Here is a 20804-nt window from a genome sequence, read left to right as displayed (position 1 = left end):
CCTGAATGAAACATGATATGGTGATTCTTCCCAAAAAAGAGGCAACATGGGAACCAGAACCCTCGTTGCCTCCACAAGATTCCACCTTAACATAAGAAGTACATTTCCTGATTCTACAGATGTAGATAAATTTATATCTTTCTTACTTATTTGTAGAAATTAATAATGGACAACTGCAAGGATGGCAATCACTGGGTGTTCCTCGAGTTGGATCTCCATAAAAGCCGGGTCGACATCCATCACAAGATGGGCCAGTGGTATCATGTTGGCAATTCTAGAATAAATAATATTTCCTTTAAGAACCTTCTTGATGAAAGGCAAATAATTTTTGTTTCATTATTTTACTTCAAATTAGATTGCGCTTTAATGAATACATAAAAGAGTTACCAGCAGAACAAACTGTCACTCCATGGTGTCCCTTGCTGCTAAATTACATATTTTTTGAATAAACAAATTAATTCTGACATCTTAGTTTCATTAGCTATCTTAGAAGTAACTTCAATTTCCCTCTCCAAAGATCACAGACACCATTATAGAAGCTTGGAGATTACTGTGCACAATATAATTTTGAAAATGTTTAACACATTTGCATCAATTTCTTCATAAGCTAGTTTGATGGAGGCATCTAGTTAAAATAACCATGCTAATGTCTCTGTCAAAATAACAAAAAGAATTTGATATGAGCATCCTTTGATCCTCAGAAAGCTGCAATGAGTGCCTGATTCAGCGGACATACTCACAAACTATTGGTTTGAGAGCAGAAAGACTGACTCTTTCCTCTCCAGTTTCCCTCTTCTCACTGGCCAATCAGCACTCCTTCCGTGATCCCCACAATTCAATTCTGAGCCGGCTACAGGAAGTGTGTACAGCCTCCCAGCCACCCTGCTGCTTCTGGAAAGGCATCAGGCCTACACTGAAAACTGCAGCGAAACTGAGACTTGTATCCCAGCAAAAACTGAGCAACCAGCCTTCAATCATATCATCATATGGAGAGTCCTAACTACCTTAATGCACGCTTTAGAACACTGATGTGATTAGCTCAAAATGCACAGCAATTTACTTCGCAACAGAAAAATTTTCCCACCTTCAGGCAAATTCCAAGTAATGAAAAGCATTGTAACAAGCGTAACAATCCCAAAGTTGCAATGAAATTCAAAGCATTTAATATTTCTTTTCAGATTTCAAAACACGTTTTGCTTTGCCATAATTTGTGCTGCAGTTTGCATCTTTTCATTTGGCATAAGGATATAATGCACACTGTATTGAATTAAAATCTGTAGATTCATTAATATTATCAAAAACTTCCTTAAATGTATGATCTATGTGCAGTGCCTAGCAATAAAGATTGCATTACTAAAATGACATTTATGTGGAATGTCCTTCATTAATTAGAGTTAACCTGTGACATGAAGATAGAACGCTCCCTCAAGAGAGGGACAAATTGTAAAACCAATTATTACAATGAAGAAAGCACCACGGTATAAAACTAATTTCATCATCCTAACACACAAACAGCAATCCATGAAGTACTATTTAAATAATAAAATGATAAAAGTTGCTTTCAGCTTCATGCCTTGTTAGATTGGATAAAAACAAACCGTCTTTGAGTTAATGAGAATAGTCAACTTGGCATATGGTATGCAAGTCACAGAAGTGTTCAGAATAAGAGAAAAAAAAAATCAGTTTAATGCAAGTTCGCCCTCATTGTTATGGATCTGATGTCAGTACATTTGAGAATTAAGTACAGAGCCACTGACAAAGTCAAGTTAAACGTTCTACTAATTTGATTACTGTGAATAATTAAATATTTTAATGTTTAACTGTATGAAAAATATTCATGCTTGCTGGTTTGATCAAAAATGCAATTTAAATAAATTCTTTTTGGTTTGTGAAGATGGAATCAAATGCAAATTAAAATAAAAGTCTGAAAGTTTCATTAATGACGCCATTGTCTTCCTGTAATGTTTATGCATTATTTGGGTAGGCGATAAACTTCCAAAAATGTTTGTTATATCAAAACAAGTTTATCGTGATTCCTCTGACAGCCTAGTGAAAAGCTGAGTTTTTCTCATGAGTTTGCTAATCTCAGCCACTCTGGGGATAATTCTCAGCAGCTGCCTTCCAGGTTCCTTCATTAGGAGAGGAAACGTGATCAAGTTTCACATACTTTTTGGAATCCATATTCTTTGCGCACATTTGTAAATGTTAGGTCAAAACAGAATCGCGTAGCCTCACTATTCAATCATGAATAGTATCACCCAAGCAAGTTATTAGAGGGTCCCTGGCATTATGCGAACTGATGATGTGGAGGAGAAGCTACGGCATCTCCTCCGGAGCCTTCAACATGTCATTGATGAAGACGAACATCTCGCCAAGGCCATCCCCACACCCCCACTTCTTGCCTTCAAACAACCGCGCAACCTCAAACAGACCATTGTCCACAGCAAACTACCCAGCCTTCAGGAGAACAGTGACCACAATACCACACAACCCTGCCACAGCAACCTCTGCAAGACGTGCCGGATCATCGACACGGATGCCATCATCTCACGTGAGAACACCATCTACCAGGTACACGGTACCTACTCTTGCAACTCGGCCAACGTTGTCTACCTGATACGCTGCAGGAAAGGATATCCCGAGGCATGGTACATTGGGGAAACCATGCAGACGCTACGACAACGGATGAATGAACACCGCTCGACAATCACCAGGCAAGACTGTTCTCTTCCTGTGGGGGAGCACTTGAGCGGTCACGGGCATTCAGCCTCTGATCTTCAGGTAAGCGTTCTCCAAGGCGGCCTTCACGACACACGACAGCGCAGAGTCGCTGAGCAGAAACTGATAGCCAAGTTCCGCACACATGAGGACGGCTGAAACCGGGATGTTGGATTTATGTCATATTATCAGTAACCCCCACAGCTTGCCTCCTGGACTTGCAGGCTGTCCTGTCTGGAGACAATACACATCTCTTTCACCTGTGCCAAATGCTCCCTCCACCCACATTGTCTGTATCTTTAAGACCTGGCTGGCTGTAGGGATTCGCATTCCAATCAGTATTCTGTAACTTGATTTTTGTGTCTCTGTGCCCTGTTTGAGAGCACATTTCCACTCCATCTGACGAAGGAGCAGCGCTCCGAAAGCTAATGGTATTTGCTACCAAATAAACCTGTTGGACTTTAACCTGGTGTTGTTAAAACTCTTATTATAAGAACATAAGAACATAAGAAATAGGAGCAGGAGTAGGCCATCTGGCCCTTCGAGCCTGCCCCGCCATTCAACAAGATCATGGCTGATCTGAAGCGAATCAGTTCCACTTACCCGCCTGCTCCCCATATCCCCTAATTCCCTTATCGATCAGAAAACTATCTACCCGTGATTTAAACATATTCAACGAGGAAGCCTCCACCACTTCAATGGGCAGAGAATTCCAGAGATTCACTACCCTCTGAGAGAAGAAGTTCCCCCTCAACTCTGTTCTGAACCGGCCCCCCCTTATTTTGAGGCTGTGCCCTCTAGTTCTGGTTTCCCTTCTAAGTGGAAAGAATCTCTCCACCTCTACCCTATTCAGCCCCTTCATTATCTTATATGTCTCTATAAGATCACCCCTCATCCTTCTAAACTCCAACGAGTACGGACCCAATCTGTTTAATCTCTCCTCATAAGCTACACCCCTCATCTCCGGTATCAACCTGGTGAACCTTCTCTGCACTCCCTCCAAGGCCAATATATCCTTTCGCAAATAAGGGGACCAAAACTGCACACAGTACTCCAGTTGCGGCCTCACCAGTGCCTTGTACAGTTGCAGCAAGCCCTCCCTTCTTTTATATTCTATCCCCCTCGCGATAAAGGCCAACATTCAACTGCCCTGCAAGAAATAATCAATGTAAAAAAGAACAAATATTGCAAAGGCTATTTGTTTAAATAATTACTTAATAATTGTCACTTCTTCATTGAAATAACCATTTATCTCATGTACAAGAGTATTCGTAATCTTTCAGAAATGTCTCAAAAGCCCCTGACATACAAAAGATTATGGTAATCTGCAATGATTTTAATTATCCATGTTCTTATTCCATGTAATTGAAATCATGATGTGACAACATATTACTTGTGTGTGCACGTCTGGGCAGATTTGCTACTGGGTGGGCAACAGTTGTGGAATTGTCGGTTAAGCCTCCTTATGTATTCCTGGCTGACAACCCAGGCAGATATTATAATAACAGATCACCTGCCCCACAGAGGAAAGAGTGTTTGATTGACAGCTCAGGTATTCTGATTTCTGAAGTCAAATTCAGAATGTTTGTTTACATAAGTTAAGTGGTGTCAAGGGTTTGTAGTTTTCGAAACTTCTAAGGGCCTTTATTGACTTGCACTTTAGACGTTGTTTTCAATAGGAGAAACCTCTCAATGAATGACTTTTCTTCCCAAGGACCTTTTACATACCCCATCTTACAACATAGGGTCCTTTGGCTCTATAAAGTGTACAGTAGGTCAATGAGGATGGAAGTGCCATAGCTTGACATAGGAGGAGCATGAGAGAACTTGGGGATGGGTGGAAGGACAGAGTTCAGCATATGAGGGGAAATATGAGGGGCAATGGGGTCAGTGGAAGAACAAGTTTTGACATAGAGGGCATGAAGGGAAAAGGGAGTGGGTGGAAGGGCAGAATTTGGCAATGGGCTCATGAGCAGAACATTTTGAACTTGCCTTATAAAAGGTCACTTAATGCAGACTCAGGCTCATAACTCTTCTAATGCGTCATGAACCATGACTCTTTAAAAATCTGGTCTGAACTCTATAAAAATTGCAGAGGGATAAGAGGTGCCTATCTCTGCAACAGAGCTGGCCACGTTGAAGAAGCTAGATGCAGACTTCTGACACGAACCAGCTCGCACCCATTAAAGTTTTCACTGCATGCATTGGAGGCAGGCAAAGGAGCGGTGCTTAAGGCATACCCATGCATCACACTCCCCCATCTTACCAACAAGGTAATTCTCCCTCTAAAGGGTTTTCCAACCACCCCTTACCAGGGGCTGCTAGCTTGGCATCAGTGAGATCCCAGACATATTTTAAGTCTGTCTCCACCGCTGATGGCTTTCCACAGGGGCCACATGCAATTCCAGCGGTGGCCACCAAGGCACTGCTGGGGTCAGAGAGCTGCAGCCATTTGACTGGCCTACAGAACTCAGAGTTGGGACCTCTTAAACAGCTGCGAGGCAAGCCGGCCAATCACAGGCAGGACCACCCTGATTTTTTTTATGCTGCAGGACATGGACACCATCCTGAGGGAAAAATTCAGCGCTGGATGACACTTTTCCCCTGTTAAGTGTGATACTCACAGACAATACTCATTCTTTAGTTCATAAGTTTTTCTAACACTTGAAACATATTTTGCACTTCATTAGTTCAGAGCTCCCACCTGATTATTTATTTAGATTATAGAAACCAAGTGAACTGTTTTACATATTTCCCCAGGACTGACATAATCAGCTTCATGCTGATATTTCACTAATCCCTCAAGTCTTAGTAATCACCTATTCTCATTCCACAGTGACACATTTCATTCATTTGTGATGGAAGTAGTTTAAATGGCTCACTCCAAGACTTCTTAAATTACTCAGCATTTACCCAGTTTAGTTCAGGTCAAAGATACCAGGATCAAAATTATATGGTTGAAGGATGAGTGCGTTCATTTTTGTTTTAACTACAGTTCCATGTTTCATCCACTCAGCAAAGCTTATTGTGACAGTGGTTTAAACTGGAGTGCTGAGACACATCTGGAATTGGAATTGAAGTTTCAGCACCATCAAGAATCCTTTAACTTGTTGAATGCTTTGTGTGTAAATAATGCCCCCAGGTAAAAATGGTACACCTTTGGTAGAAAGATGGTAGTAATTGTGGGGGGATAACTAGATAACTGAAAAAAATAATTTAAAAATGATCTGGTCACAATTACTTTGGGATTCAGGCAATGATTCCAGCCATGAACTTCTGGTAGACCCGAAAACCACGAGTTTGTCAGCCAGAATGCCGGATCTCATCAAATACACCAGCAACAAAAGCCTGGGACCCTAAAGAGGTTGGGCACAGAAATATGTTCCTTCATTTGATCCTCAACCCCACCCTTTTCCTTTGCTTCATTAGCAGAAGCCTTGATGCTAGATTGATCAGGTAGTTGCTGGCTATGCAGAAACTAGCCTGCTGGTGGAACCCTGATGAAGTTGAAGTGATAAGGCCTCCAGAATATTTGCAGATGTTTGGGGCCACTACTTTATGGTACTCCATGAATTACCAGGTCAACCCACAGTAAAATCGGCAAAGCTGATTGATTATGATACTGATTTTTATGCAGATTTACTGCATATACTGAATAAAGGAGTACCTCCCTGGTTATATCTTGTTTGTCTGCATTCACCCTTCTGCTGTCACATTTTCAGACTTACAAGCAGATGTTTTGAACATCATCATGGAAAATAATTTTAAAGTATCATTATAGCATAAACTGAGATTTCCCATTAAGTAAGCTGTTCTTTGGTAACATGAGGCATTAAATGACAATAACAATAAATATTATGAGAGACAGATGGTGCGATCAATGTTAGTACTAATGTAGGCTTGTGAGTAGTGCTGCTATATTTCAAAACTAAAAATATCACTCCAACTATTACACTGGCATAGATACATAATTCAGACAGAAATACTCTCACCCACCAAAAGGATCAGTGTATTTAATTAATTAATACTTACCAAACATTCCCCAGTAACAGCATCACAATAGTTAGAATGGCCATAACAAACACAAGGTACACAGATTCCTCCATAGAGGGTGCCATTTACTCGTCTGTATCCTGGCGCACAAGACTGTGAAGAAAAATGTCTTTATTATTTAGTGAAGGAATATTTTCACTCATACAAAATATGCTGCTTGTATTTTAATAGATTTCATGACATGTCATAAATATAATCAAACAATATGAAGTTTTTAATCTTGTCCACTTTAACTTATGATATTACAAGACAGAATTATAAGAGATGAATCGGAGTTTTGTTTTGATTAAGGTGAGGAATGCTAATGATGGTGAGTTGAACATCTTTCTAATATTTGCATTTGATGTAAGCATCAAGCACTCCAAGGTCACGCCTACCAATAAGTAAACACAAGGCAAAGCTTCCTCTCTGTTGCTTTGACATCAATGGATCAGATTCTATGACAGCAAATGGAACGGTGAGTCGTTTTTCCAGATGAGCTCATTAGAGCTATGTTGTATCCATTATTGAAAGGTGTGAAACTTTTATTACTATATAAGCTTAATTACATTTTACAATTCTCACCAATAATACTGTGAAGACAATGGCTGATGATTCAATTTGACTGCAAATATACTGGCAATGGCTACCTTGACCTAGCACATTTCAAATGGAATAATAAATTCTTCCATGTGTAGCAACATAGTTAATTGCTTCTAGGGTAATAAAGAAATACAGCCCACTGCAATGATTCATGCAGAAAAGAAATCATGATTGGCCCTGTTTTTACTTAGCAAAGTAGGAACTTTAAATGTCCTGTTAATTTGTTTTTCTTTCCTTAACAGAATGAGATGTAGCCAAAAGCTTGGAGTAAAAGAAAAGTAGCTGCATTAATATGTAAGCTGAATATGGTAAGTTTATCTATGAAGGTAGAGTCAATTGTAACCTTTTTGTTTGCTTTCTCACACAGCAGCTAAATGTACCATTACAATGTCAAGGCATTTGCTGGAACCATAGTGCCTGGCAAAGGATGAAATGAAACACAAAGACATTGTTAATGTTACGGAGGTGAAATGGCCATCTGTGTCAGAGCTAATACACATACTAAAGGCAGGAATTTAACTTGGAGTGAGATTTGGGTCCTTTGGGGCAAATGTCAAAAATGCCCAACATTGGCAATGCCAGTTGTAGACGATATTAAGCATTGGTCCTCATCTACATGCCTTACCAAAAAGTCAATGAATAGAAATCGATGTTTGGCTTGTCAGAGTCCACCAGCTTCCTAAAGCAAGTTTCACTCCTCTCCTTTCATTCAGTTAATTCATAGCTATCTACACCTCAGCTCCATTACCTGCCTTTGATCTATGTACCTTAGTAGCCTTAGCCAATAAAAATCTCTCCAAGAGAGTTCAATTTTCTCAGCATCCGCAGTCATTTGGGGAAAAATTTTCAGATGACAATCCTGTATGGAAAAAATGAGTTTTGATGTCACTCCTGAATGGCCTAGCTCAAATTTTAAGATTGTTTCACTTTGTTCTGGATTCCCACAACAGAGGAAATAGTTTATTTTCACCTTATCAAATCCTTTAGTCATTTTAAGCATCACAAATAAATATTTTCTAAATCTGAGGAAATGCAAATCGAGCTTATTCAACCCGTCCTCATAATTTAATTCTTTAAGCTCGAGTATTATAATCTTTCTGAAGTGCAGTGCTTAAAACTGAGTCCAGTACTCCTGATGAGCTCTGATTAAGACTTTGTTTAAATGAAATATCAGTTCCACAAAATCAAAATACTGCTGCTGCAGATGCTGGAAAACTGAAATAAAAACAGAAAATACTGGGAATATTCAGCAAGTCTGGCAGCATCTGTGGAGAGAGAAACAGAGTTACCATTCCAGACCAATGATCAATGTGAAACATTAATTCTGTTTCTCTCTCCACAAATGCTGCCAGAATTGCTGAATATTTCCAGCATTGTTTGTTTTGATTTATATTGTTATGAATCAGATGTTCCAGTCTCCTTGACATAATGGCTAGCTTTGTATTAGACTTGCTATACCTATTCATGACCTTTTCATGATTTGTATACCTGGTAATCAAAATCCTTATGTTCTGCCACAGCTTCCAGTTCACCATTTTTTTTTACACAGAGGGTGGTGGGGGCCTGGAATGCACTGCCAAGTGAGGTGATTGAGGCAGTTACGTTAGTCACATTTAAGACTTATCTTGATAGGCATATGAACAAATGGGGAATAGAGGGATATAAGCAGTTGGTTAGATAGGTAAATGTGATCGGCACAGGCTTGGAGAGCCGAAGGGCCTGTTCCTGTGCTGTACTGTTTTTTTTTCTCTTTGTATTTACAGGAGACATAACCGTGTAACTAGAGGAGAAGCTTAAGACCTCCTACACCTGTCCAGCTCAGGAATTTGAACCACAGTTTTTGCAGTCAGTTGGAAGGAGTGCTGTAGATTTGAAAGGTCTCTGAACAGGAAGCTTGCTCTCATTCCCCTTGGACTGCAACACAACAGGGAGATCTGGAACAGAAGCAGTAGAAAGGAGAAGCTGTCTGCAGAGAGAAGGAGAGGAGTGCCATCTGAAGGCCATATCCACTGAGGGTGTTCAGTGTGCCCATCACCTACTTCAACCACAGCCAGGAGCAGTGCCCGCAGTGCCTCTGCTTCACCAGTAAGATGGTTACTGAACATTCTACAAACTGAAGCTGAGAAAGGTCAGCAAGCCAGTTCACAGGGCCTGTCACCAAACATACTTCGTAACTCAGCAGCAGTACTTTGTGGAACCAACTAACTGTGTCAAGCAGAGTTTACAGTTTGGGAGCAGTCTGAAGACATACAAGATCCACAGTGATGCCGCATGAGTTACTGATTGATCTGGAACAAAAATAACTTGCATTTATACAGTTCCTCTGATATAAAATTTCCCAAGACTTTTAGGTGGATGGAGGGGATACCACACCTTGGTGGCTGAAGAGACACCTGCTAATGGCGGATTTACAAAAGCTCGGAACTGGATCAATGCAGATATCCTGGAGATTTGTGGGACTGGAGGAAGTCAAAAGATAGGGAAGCTTGAGGCCAATAGAAAGAGTTGAAAATAAGGATGTGAATTTTAAAATTTAGTGGGGCGGGATGTAAGGGGGGGAGCTAGGATTTGAGTGGTAGTCAGTTTTGAAAGGTTGATGTTGGGGTGAGGTAATAACCGGAGGGGGCAGACCTCGGTGGGAAATGGGTGACTGAGGGAGGGACTCTCCCCCTTTCCTGCCGGCGTTCTAAACCTCCCCCTTTTCCTGCCGATGTTCCCTCCCCGTTCCTGCCGACATTCCAAGCAGGTAACCTGTCAGGCTCCAACCTTCCCATCTCTGAGCTCCTCCCACCAGCCTCAAAACTGAAGCCGGGTAACAAACAACCCTTCAGTGGTTATTAATTGGCCATTAAAAGACTTCAATTGGATGGATAGATGGGCTGCCCTAGGCCTCACCTGTGTTCTATAAAATCTCAGACATGTCAGGGCGGAGGATAGGTGGCGAGAAAGCTACCCAGGGAATTTTAGAGGCTCTCCACTGACAAACTTGCCAACAGGAGCCTGTAAACCTCTGTCCATACTGACCCACAATTGCTGTGGTAGCTAATTCTAGAGTCAACTATCAACCTAGGATAAGCTTTCTTCCTTTTCAACATATTATGAGAACAAACTTATCAAGTTCTTCTCTCCAGTTTGACTGAGGTAGTTAAATGGGGAGTGGGCAGAGGGGTAGGGGTGGGGGATCACAGCAAAGCGCAAATGTTGCTGGAATTGTAAGCCAGAAGAATCATTTCAAATCCCACACTGGCTGCTGGGGAAATTGAGATTCAATTGACCAACAAGTCTCAGAAATAATGATCATGAGACTACCGGATGATAAAAACCTGTCTCTTTCACGAATGTCCTTCAGGTCTGGCCTATGTAACTCCCAACCCACAGTAAAGTGATTGGCTTTTAACTTTCTCTGAAATAGCTCACTACCACCTCCTCATGGACAATTAGTCATTATAGCTCAAGGGGCTTGTCAGTAATGCTCACATACCAAGAACATTTTGTTTTAAGTCCTATTAAAGTACATTTGTTAAGAGTTCTTTAAGTGCTCATATATTAACAATTTCCACAGTCACTTCTGCTTATTTACCTGACCAATTAAGAGTGGAAGGGGGAAACACAGAGTTTGGAGATTCCTCTGCATGCTGTACTCAGTGAGAATTTGGGTGTACAGGTGAAAAGGCCCCGTGTGTTTTTTACAACTGCTTAATTCATATTTGCTGAAGTTCCAAACTGTTCTAGTTGCTTATGATTTTGCCACATTGATGAGACTTTGGAGACTTGGGAAATTTACTGACAGAAAAATCTAGATTCTGCAATTGTTACTTACTTCACAAGATGTGCCAGAGTACTCAGGGGGGCAGCGACAAATCTCAACGCTTGTAGCTGTATGTTGGCCTAATGAATTTGGATTAGCTGTCTGGAGTATAACAGAGCTCAACCTGTTCAGGCAAAGACAGAACAAAAATATATCCTCTTCATAAAACATAATTAAATTTAAATCCATTCCAATAATCACAGAAGTGAAGCTCTAATTACATTTCTGCCCAGTGGATTTGTTGTGAGTTAATTGTCGTGAAACAGTTCAGAAACTGGGTCTTCCAGCAATTTCAGTTTTAATTAGAAATAGTGGAATTTCCTTTGCTGAGAACATACACTATTGTCTTCAGTGCAACTGATCCACACAACCTAACGAGCTCATAGAATTATATAGCACAGGAGGAAACCATTCAGCCTGATACACTTTTGCTGGTATTTGGTGCTTAGTACCATTGTGGCCCCCTCTCCACACTGTAAGTTACTTCACTTCAAGTACCTCTCCAACTCCTCTTTTAAATTGTCTCAAAATGATCCAAACATGTTCAGATAAAGGCAAAATGCTGCAGATGCTGAAATCTGAAGCAAAAGCCGAAAATGCTGGAAATTCTCAGCAGGTCTGACAGCATCTGTGGGGAGAGAATAGAGTGAACGTTTCTAGTCTGGATAACCCTTCATCGAAGCTGTTGAAGGGTCATCCAGACTCGGAACGTTGGCTCTATTCTCTCACCACAGATGCTGTCAAACATGTTAAGATCTTTCGCAGCATTTCAACGTGACAAGGTGCTCTATGAATGCAACTATTATTTCATGGAACATTGCAATTTTATTTTCACGATTTGTATTTTCAGGTTAAAGTAATTAAAATAAATTTAAATTTCCAGATTACAATTCATGCAGAGCTCAGCTAATAACACCACGGCTTGAAGTGGAAAATCTAATGAAATTTGTCTGACTCATTAAATGAACATCCATTTATATAGCACCTCGCGCATTCTCAGGAAATCCAAGAGGGTCTCTCGGTTAATGAATGAAATGGATAAAATTAGGGAAGTGGGCAGGACGACAGTGAATGATCACAGCTTATTTCAGGCAATTTCTATCTGAAATCAGGAAAATATAAAATGCAACAAGCATAAGGCCAAGGTAACAACTTTTAATGTGGAGCGGGTGGAATTCTCCCAAGCCCTCACCAACAAGTTCAATAGCAGGCAGGGGGAAGAATTCAGCAGGAGACCCAAAACTAGTTTGATGCCAGTGTGATTTTACAGTGGGATCTTCCACTGGTGTCCGCCAGAGTGGGTCAAAAAACCTACTGGAGGTCGGCATGAACCTCATTTACATCCAGCTAATGTTATGCAGATACAAGCCCGACCAGAATCTTCCACTCACGTCTCATTCTCCTCAGCCAGCAGGAAAACATGCCTGTGCAAAACACGTCTGGAACAACTCGGCGTGCGGATGTCGGGACGCACCTGAACAATTCCTCCTGCCTCCTGAGTGCAGGATGGAGGCTGAAAGCAACCCTGGACTCCAGACCATAGCAATGGGTGGGGGAGCATTTACAGGTGGACTATCCAGATTCAGTGTCCTGGAGGAGTCCATCTCCCAGCCTCAGAATGTTCTCAGAGATCCAGCTTCATTTTCAGTGGGTCCATTTTCTTTCTTCAATAGTAGATCAGTGATGTTGGGTGTCTTTTGAATGTGGTGCCCAGCTAGGATGGTGGACTGTGCTCCATCAAGCCTGGATCACCACAGAATATAGCATGAAACAGCCAACCGCATAATTAATGAGGTTGGGACCAAAAGATTTGGCAAATTTTCCTGCCAGCCTCCGCAATGGGAAACACTTCACTTCCTGCCCGCCCCTGCTACAGGGACTTAGTCTCCACATCAGAAAATTCTGTCCAATATCTTAAGCATAATAAAATATCTCAAGGCACTCTGCAGGAGTGTTACACAGGAAAATATGACACCAAGCTCCAAAACAGGACAGGCAGAGCTCTTGGATAAGGGAGCGGAGATAAAGTGTGTACCAGTGACCATGTTCAGGGTGAGAGAAAGTAATGGCATCTTGAGACTAATGCATCAAAGTTGGAGTTGAGGGTGAAGTTAAACTGATCATCAGCTGCAGAAATGTCATGGCGATTGGTGGGGCAAGGCTCGATACAGTTGGGATTTCAAGAATGCACTTATAAGTGATTTGGGTGGTCATTTCTTTTCAGGGGTGGACAGAGAAGCAGATGGGGCTGGAGAAGACAGATGTCAGTGGAGAATGAGAGAGAGGAGTGATCAGAGATAATTTTATCTATGATTGATATGACTGGAGTAGAAAGACAATGTAAAATGGCAAAGTGAGCGTGTGGCGATGGATATCTGGGCAGTTAACATGGGAGAGGGAGAGACGAAGGGAAGTTAAGACGGCAGTGAGCTCAAGAGGAGAGAGAACCCAATTACTGAGGTGGGTATCAAATCACTGAGATTGAACAGCTGGTGCAGAGGCTGATGGACAAAAGCTATGAACATATCTCAGTGAGAAATGCTTTGTCATAGTTGGCAACAAGAATTTTAAATAGGAGTTGGCAGGGGTGAAACATGGTGAAATGCTCAAAGGAGGAAAACGTGCTCAAAGAGTAACAGGTCAGGCCAGTGTGTAATCTGGTGATAAGAGCCACATCACCGGCAAGTGATGGATGATATTTCTAGGCTGGAAAGCTTTATTTAGGGGAAACATGTCATCATTCCTCAATCGGATTTCTGTTTAGGCCATGATGTTCACACAATCACCACAAGACATTCATGGATGGCAACAGTGGGAGGAGTGTGGATGGAAGGCGGGCAGGTCAGAAAGCATACACTGGTTCTACAATATAGTAGCTCACAATAATATATAAAGGACTTCTAAACCTTATCTCTTGCCTGCCTCATTCCGCAATCCACTTCCCATTCCAATCCATGCCCCCTCAGGTGGCCCATGCCACTTCTATGCCTCCATGTATCCTCTATGCCCTCTCAGATAATCCATGGTATTTTTCTGCACTAAGTACGGACTCCCACCCCCATATCCTCCATAGTCACTCTGCCAGTATGTATCCTGTGTACCATTTCCAGATTCAATGCAATATGAAAAATAGTTTACATCACTTGGGGAAAATAACTAAACCTCTTGCCATCTGATAAAAATCTCCATATCAGTGATTTTAAGAAAAATGCATTCTGCCACGTTAAAAAAATTTGGAATACTTGCAATTCTATTAATTTGTGTCAATAAAACCAGAATCTGTTATTGCAACTTTTTGAAACTGTCATACATTCTCAAATGAATGGAACACCTACTGTGTTGAAATGGATTAGCACTTGAAATTCAGCCAAGCATTCAGAATTGCCATAGCTAACCAAACAACAGACTATTCTCTAAGAAAGAAAGAAGAGCAGATGTTCATTTTAATTTCAAAGCAGAGTGCCAGTCAAGCAATGTATAGGAGTAAGTAGATGGTTAGATTTTTTTCAAGTACAGATTTTATTTAGTATCAAAACCAGAATGTAATGGAACATGTGGTTAGATTTCTTCAAGCGTCAAAACCAGTTCTTTTTTTAAATCAACCAAAGCTATTTAAATCACAGTAGGAAAGAAGACAGCACAATCTGACAGGACATTCAGTAACATTTTTCAGTGCATTATGGTGCTTTCCCCTTTGGAAAAGCATTGATGGAAATATCTTGCACCCAGCAAGTATGTGTACAAATACACAAGTCTGGTCAAGGCAAGGGTCCATTAAAGGACAGATCTCTATGATGAATTACTGCATTAAAAACACATCTGCATTACAATACAGCACTTAATAGTGACACTCAAAGGCATAAAAACACTTTATACTTACCTTTCAGAATATTCCTGATGCCTCATCAGGCTTTCCTTTTTCTTCACAAACTCTCAAACATGCTGTGCTTTTAATGGACTTTTGAAACCCCGCAGCACAAGATGAAAATAGTGTGTGGGAAGAAATCCAATTTTCAGTCCCTGTTTAAAATGATGAACCCGACCTTAGCGAGAGCGTGTGCATGTGAAGCATTCCTGACCCACTAAAAGGTCTAGAGGAAAAGAACGCGGGATCAAGAATGCAGAGGAAAACTGGATTCCCTCTAAAAGAAATATTTTCATATAGTATTTTTATTTCCTGCAGCATTGCCAAGGTTGAAGATTTTCTGTGGAATTTATAGGTTTGCATTCAAGTACGTCTAAGTAATTGACCCCTTGGATTGGATTTTCTCAGGATTGATCGTGTATTTCGTGAGCAAGATGGAAACTTTGAAGTCAGAGCTGTCTCCCTTTGGTGATGTTATGTACAGAGGGTGTTCTGTGCATTCTGGAGCAGTTTCACTGTCAATAGTGGGAATGGAGACACATTACTTTAAAGCAGCCTGAGGGTTGTTTTTAAACTACGTGAGCATAGGAATCCATACTACAATCTGGGAAACTTGAATCGCAACCTGTAGCACAATAACTCCAGAGAGTCACAACAGACCACTGCGAACACCCAGCCCCTAGTGTTTATAATGAAGGCTCTTTGGGTGCATGTGACAGCACCAGATTGAGGTTTGTTTGTACAGAAGACCCTCATTTGAGATTCACCATTTCAGCAGGCAAATTACAGAAACATCTGAAATAAATTCAAGATGAATAACATTCTTGTTTTTGAAAAGCAGCAATAGTTTGAGTAACAAACTCTCTCTAGACTTTTCCTTTCTTTTTTAAAATAAATCACCAGCAACGAAATGCAACTCAACAAAAATGGCAAATTAATTGTAGCATATTTCACAGCATTCCTCATTGTGCCACAAGCAAATAAATTCTTCATAAGTGCAAAATGTGATTCTTTCAGCCAATAACTGTAGAAAATTAATATTGGGCTTCTATTCGTAACAGGCAAGTAAAGAAATGAAAAACAGAACTCTCCTGTCATTTCAATTTTGGTAAACCATCTCCTGAAACAATGTTCCTAGTTTGCAAAAGAACAAGAGGAAAATGTATGATGAACCGACTGTTATGTATGTCGTTGGGTTCAGCAGGTCAGAATTAATGCAGATGCTTACAACCACACAAAGGGAGGAATAAAAATATGGTATTTTCTTTTAGTGCGCAAAGTTAGCAATTTGTCACAGGAGAACCCCCCTGTATACATTTACCCGTATTCTACAGGAAGTATGTCTGGTCCTGCCAAAAGTCAATGGAATTTTGGCTGGCCCAATGCATCCCCCAAGGCGGATCCCTCCACCTGGGCCGGAGGTGGGGGGCGGGGTGGGGGGGGGGGGGGGGGGGCGGTGTTAGAAAATCCTGGCCTTAATATGGAGAAAAAAGGCAGTGGTTGTCTAAGCTATTTTCTTAAAGACATTGAAGACTTGACTGCCAATATCCATGTCAACATAAAATTCAATCATTAAGTGTTTTAGTTAATAGACTCAAGTATAACAAGAGGGCTGAGGTCTTGAATTTCAATAAACGGAATACTTTCTGATGTAAATGCTAAGAAAATATATTGCAGTAATTTTTTTACCTATAGATGGCAGTCTGGTCGTAGCTAGAAGTGGCCCTTATTAGAAGACGTGTAATGTTAGCCAGAACAGTCATGAAGTCATTCCGGTTTACAGGTGACTGTGTGGAATGTATCACAAAGTTCTCTGGTCGTAGAATTATCATTTCCACGTGCTTTGTCAATGGATAAGGATGAATTCCGTCAACATCACTGCTTATGAGGATACCATTACCCTAACAAATAAAGTAAAGGACAGTTAGCATATCACAAATCTGCCAAAAAACTTTGCCCTAAACCAACTCTTTGTTTAAAATATTTTTGCTATCCACCTGAAAGGTGTATCTCACACTTTACAACACTTCAGTAAATGGCTTCGTAATCCAGCAAAACCTGCCTTGATAACATAACAACTTGTATTAATATAGCACCTTTCATGTAGAAAAATGTCCCATGGTGCTTTGACAAAAGAGTGAATATTTAGAAGGTAGTTCATCATAGATGTGTGTTTTAAGGGGGCATTAAAGGAGAGGAGAGGGAAATGAAGAGGTGGAGGTGTTTGAGGTGAGAATTCCAGGGTGCAAAGCCAGGGAGGGACAGGCTGAAGGGAAGGGTGGATATGCAAAAGGCCAGAGTCAGAGAAACAGAGTTCTGGATGATGTAGGGTTGGAGGTGCTTGCCAAGATGTACTGTAGCATGGCCCAAAGAGGTTCAAATACGACGATGAGAATTTAAAATCTGAGGCGCTGAGGGACCAGGAGATAGTAAAGAATATACAATAGAAAGCTGAACCTAAATCCTTCACACTCAACTATCCATCCAGGCTGAGCAACTTTTCCGAAGCTTGGCAATCATGCAACCTCATCATCCATCTGGACACATTTTCCTGCATTCTGCTCTGACTCTACTCTGGGACAGAACCATCATGTTATCTGGTGCCGATTGGGTTCAGGCAACACTTAGAATTTACTAATTCGTACTTAACTAACAATACATTTAAGTAAACATTCAGTTAAGTCTGATTGAACAACAGGAACTATTTTTAAAAAATTCATTCCCAGGATATAATATTGTTGATAAAGTCAGCATTATTTCCATCCTTAGTTGACCAGAAAAAGTCGGGTGAAGGCACCAGTTTACACTGGTTAAAAGACCTTGTATAAAATCCTAGTGTTTATCACAGTGACCAGGTCCATGCCAATATTCCAGCTTTATATGCAGAGATGGCACACCTCATTTGTGCAAAAGTTTTACTTACAATTTGGGAGGCAATGGCCTAGTGATAGTATCACTATTAATCCAGATACTCAGCTGATGTTCTGAGCACCTCGATTCAAATCGGCAGATGGTGGAATTTGAATTCAGTAAAAAATTCTGGAATTAAGAATCTACTGATGACCGATTATCAGAAAAACCCATCTGGTTCACTATTGTCCTTTCAGGAAGGAAATCTGCCGTCCTTACCTGGTCTGGCCTCCATATGATGCCCGAGCCACAGCAATGTGGTTAACTCTCAACTGCCCTCCAAGGGCAACTAGGCCTGGGCAAAAATGCTGGCCCAGCCAGTGACGCCCATATCCTACGAATGAATTTTAAAAAACACTGACTCTCTCAGTTTGCACAGCTTGCATTGTTTAGTTTTTGATTCTCTAACCACATCCAAAGGCTTGTTAAATATTACATAGAGCAGAGAGGCAGCAGACATACATAATCAAACACCAAACAATTGAACAAATATCCATTCCGTCTTGTAAACTAAACAAGGGAGGACTTGTGTCGCAGTGGGTTGTGCCCCAGAAGCTCCAGGTTTAACTCTGACTCCAGACCAAGGAAGGTGCTTTCATAATGTGGCCAAGCAGCTGGGGGAAAATCCTTCCAACATAAACCAATCGCAGACCATATGGGTGGGAGCGATTTCTGGTCAGTCAAATGATGGAAATAAATTGGAGTGTCTACCATTAATATCAATAGCTCAAGGCTACAACACACATGGAAAAGTGTATGTTGCTACAGTGACTCACACTCCTTGGGCTAATAATTGGCTCAGTTGACTGAATAGCCCAAGTTAAATCTCTGTTCTGGATGGGCTGGATTTCTCCACCTGCCCGAGGTAGGGATCGTGGTGCTTTGGTTCAGATCTGCCTTTGACAAATCAAATAGATGAAACTAAAGAACATTATTGTAAATTAAACCACCAAAAGCAATAAACATACTCCAAGTCATTTCTTAGAATTTAGAGTGTCTATTTTCTCTAGATCCAGAAACAGTCTTTGAGATACAAAGTTCGCTGATGACTTCATTGGGATCTATGGACTTGAAGTTGTGGTTTTGTGTCATCAGCTCGATGAGGCAGGTGATCAACATCGTGGTCACTCATCAGCAAAGGAAATGTCAAAATCTCCTTGTTCTACTCGTTATCAAACACCTCACTTTTCACTTTGTATTGTCATCCAACAAATAAAAGTTGATTGTTTCTGGCATACCTGTTGAGCTTTTCCGGCATCCTCGGTTCTTGCTTGAAATAAATGTTAGTACTAAGCAATTCTGTAATCTGTGTTGGCCTTGATAGTGATGATGCAAATTTGTTGTCACCATTTGGCCTTTTGATACAAACGCAATCTCCAACTTCAAATTGTGACTTTCTTTTGCATGTTTGCTTGTCAAAATACATTTCTGCTTTACCTTGTGTTCTGCAATTTCTTCTGCTTTCGGTCTGCCATTTTCATTGGTTAGGACCCAAGAATGGTTGGCGCCATGTAAAAATAATGACCAGTCATAGGTACTATCAGTGTCTTTCTGGTCAGAGAATGTGGTTAGGGTGGATCGATGTGTGCAAAGTAGGATATGAATGGATAGTGAAGACGTATTCCCTTCCAACATACTAATGCTCAGACTGTCCTTTATCACCCTTTTGAATTATTCAATGCCACCATTCAGTTGTGGGTTGTACTGTAATGTCAGATGACGGTGAATTCTGCAGCTTGCTAGTAACTCCGTGAACTGACTAAAAACAAACAGTGCTCCATTGTCTGCCGTGATATTCTCTGGCAAACTCCATTTTGTAAACAACTTGTCTGGAATGTCAATGAATGAAATGGTGGTTATGGAATTTGTTGTTGCAACTTTCAGCCATATCCTATGTGGATCATGAACAACAAGCAAAAGACATTGATGGCTGCACTTCTCCAAAATATGTACATCTGAGTTGTGAGCATGATTTAGTTTTCCATGGGGTCAGCTATAGAGGTGCAGGACATGTTTAACAGATTTTTTACTGAGTGTACATAGTACTCTGTTTCTCATGAACTCTTCCATGCAGTAATCTATTGCTGGCCGCCAGAATCATTGTTTCAACTCAATAACACCTGACGCACGCACAAGATGCAATACATGTTATGAGCTCTTTGGATAACTGTTCAATATGTGCATGTAATCCAGTGGTCAAACAAAATGAGGTCTTAATCCCCTAACAGTTCTCACGACCTTGGAGAAGAAAAACAAATTCTATTTCATTTTGTTATGTGGTTTTATGAAGGAAGAATAGGAAGTAAAGTAGAATGTATCCATTCTCTCATTCACATTGGCACAGCAGACACCCAGCTAGCAGGGGCAATGGCAATTCCCTGCTGCATTTCGCTTTTCTCCTGGTTTAAATCTGGGTTAATGCTTCAGCAAGTACATTGTCGTGTTCTGGGATGGGGAACGTTTAGGTGACCTGGGAAGATTCAAATCTTTTGGGGAAGCTTATCCGGGGTAAGAGTTCTGAATTCCTTCGGTTGAGGGTCAGGCTTGCTAAACCAAAGGTGTTCAGCAAGAGGTCACCCAGTCGTCGGAGAGAAGAGCAGTACTTCTTCAGGGAAGGCATTTCTGGAAGAGAAGTGGCAGTGAGTTACTTGGAGACCTTTGATTCGTCTCCAAGCAGGACCCAAACCTTCCTCCCACCCTGCTCTCCTGTCCACATGTTCATCCTTGGCCTTTTGCAATGTTCCAGTGAACCCCAATGCAAACTGATGGAACAGCACCTCATCTTCCGATTGGGCATTTTACAGCCTTCTAGACTTAATAGTGAGTTGAACAACTTCAGAGGATCAACTCTCTCCTTCATCTTCACCC

General features: G+C 41.0%; 1 protein-coding gene across 6 annotated transcripts in view; it reads right to left on the bottom strand.

Annotated features, from left to right (window-relative positions):
• Positions 1–20804, bottom strand: part of lama2 (laminin, alpha 2) — a 359403-nt gene that overhangs the window by 172811 nt on the left and 165788 nt on the right. For all 6 annotated transcript variants that reach the window (XM_078212838.1, XM_078212839.1, XM_078212841.1 and 3 more), the window contains exons 14-17: positions 16716–16927; positions 11174–11285; positions 6751–6864; positions 147–274 (exon numbers count right to left, since the gene is read on the bottom strand). In XM_078212838.1, coding sequence (XP_078068964.1) covers positions 147–274; positions 6751–6864; positions 11174–11285; positions 16716–16927 — 566 coding nt within the window. The remainder of the gene's footprint in view (positions 1–146; positions 275–6750; positions 6865–11173; positions 11286–16715; positions 16928–20804) is intronic.

Source organism: Mustelus asterias, chromosome 5, assembly GCF_964213995.1.
Source record: "Mustelus asterias chromosome 5, sMusAst1.hap1.1, whole genome shotgun sequence".
In the NCBI taxonomy this organism is placed as follows: Eukaryota; Metazoa; Chordata; class Chondrichthyes; order Carcharhiniformes; family Triakidae; genus Mustelus; species Mustelus asterias.
Note: the sequence above shows the minus strand (reverse complement) of the source record. Positions and strands in the feature narration are given on the sequence as shown.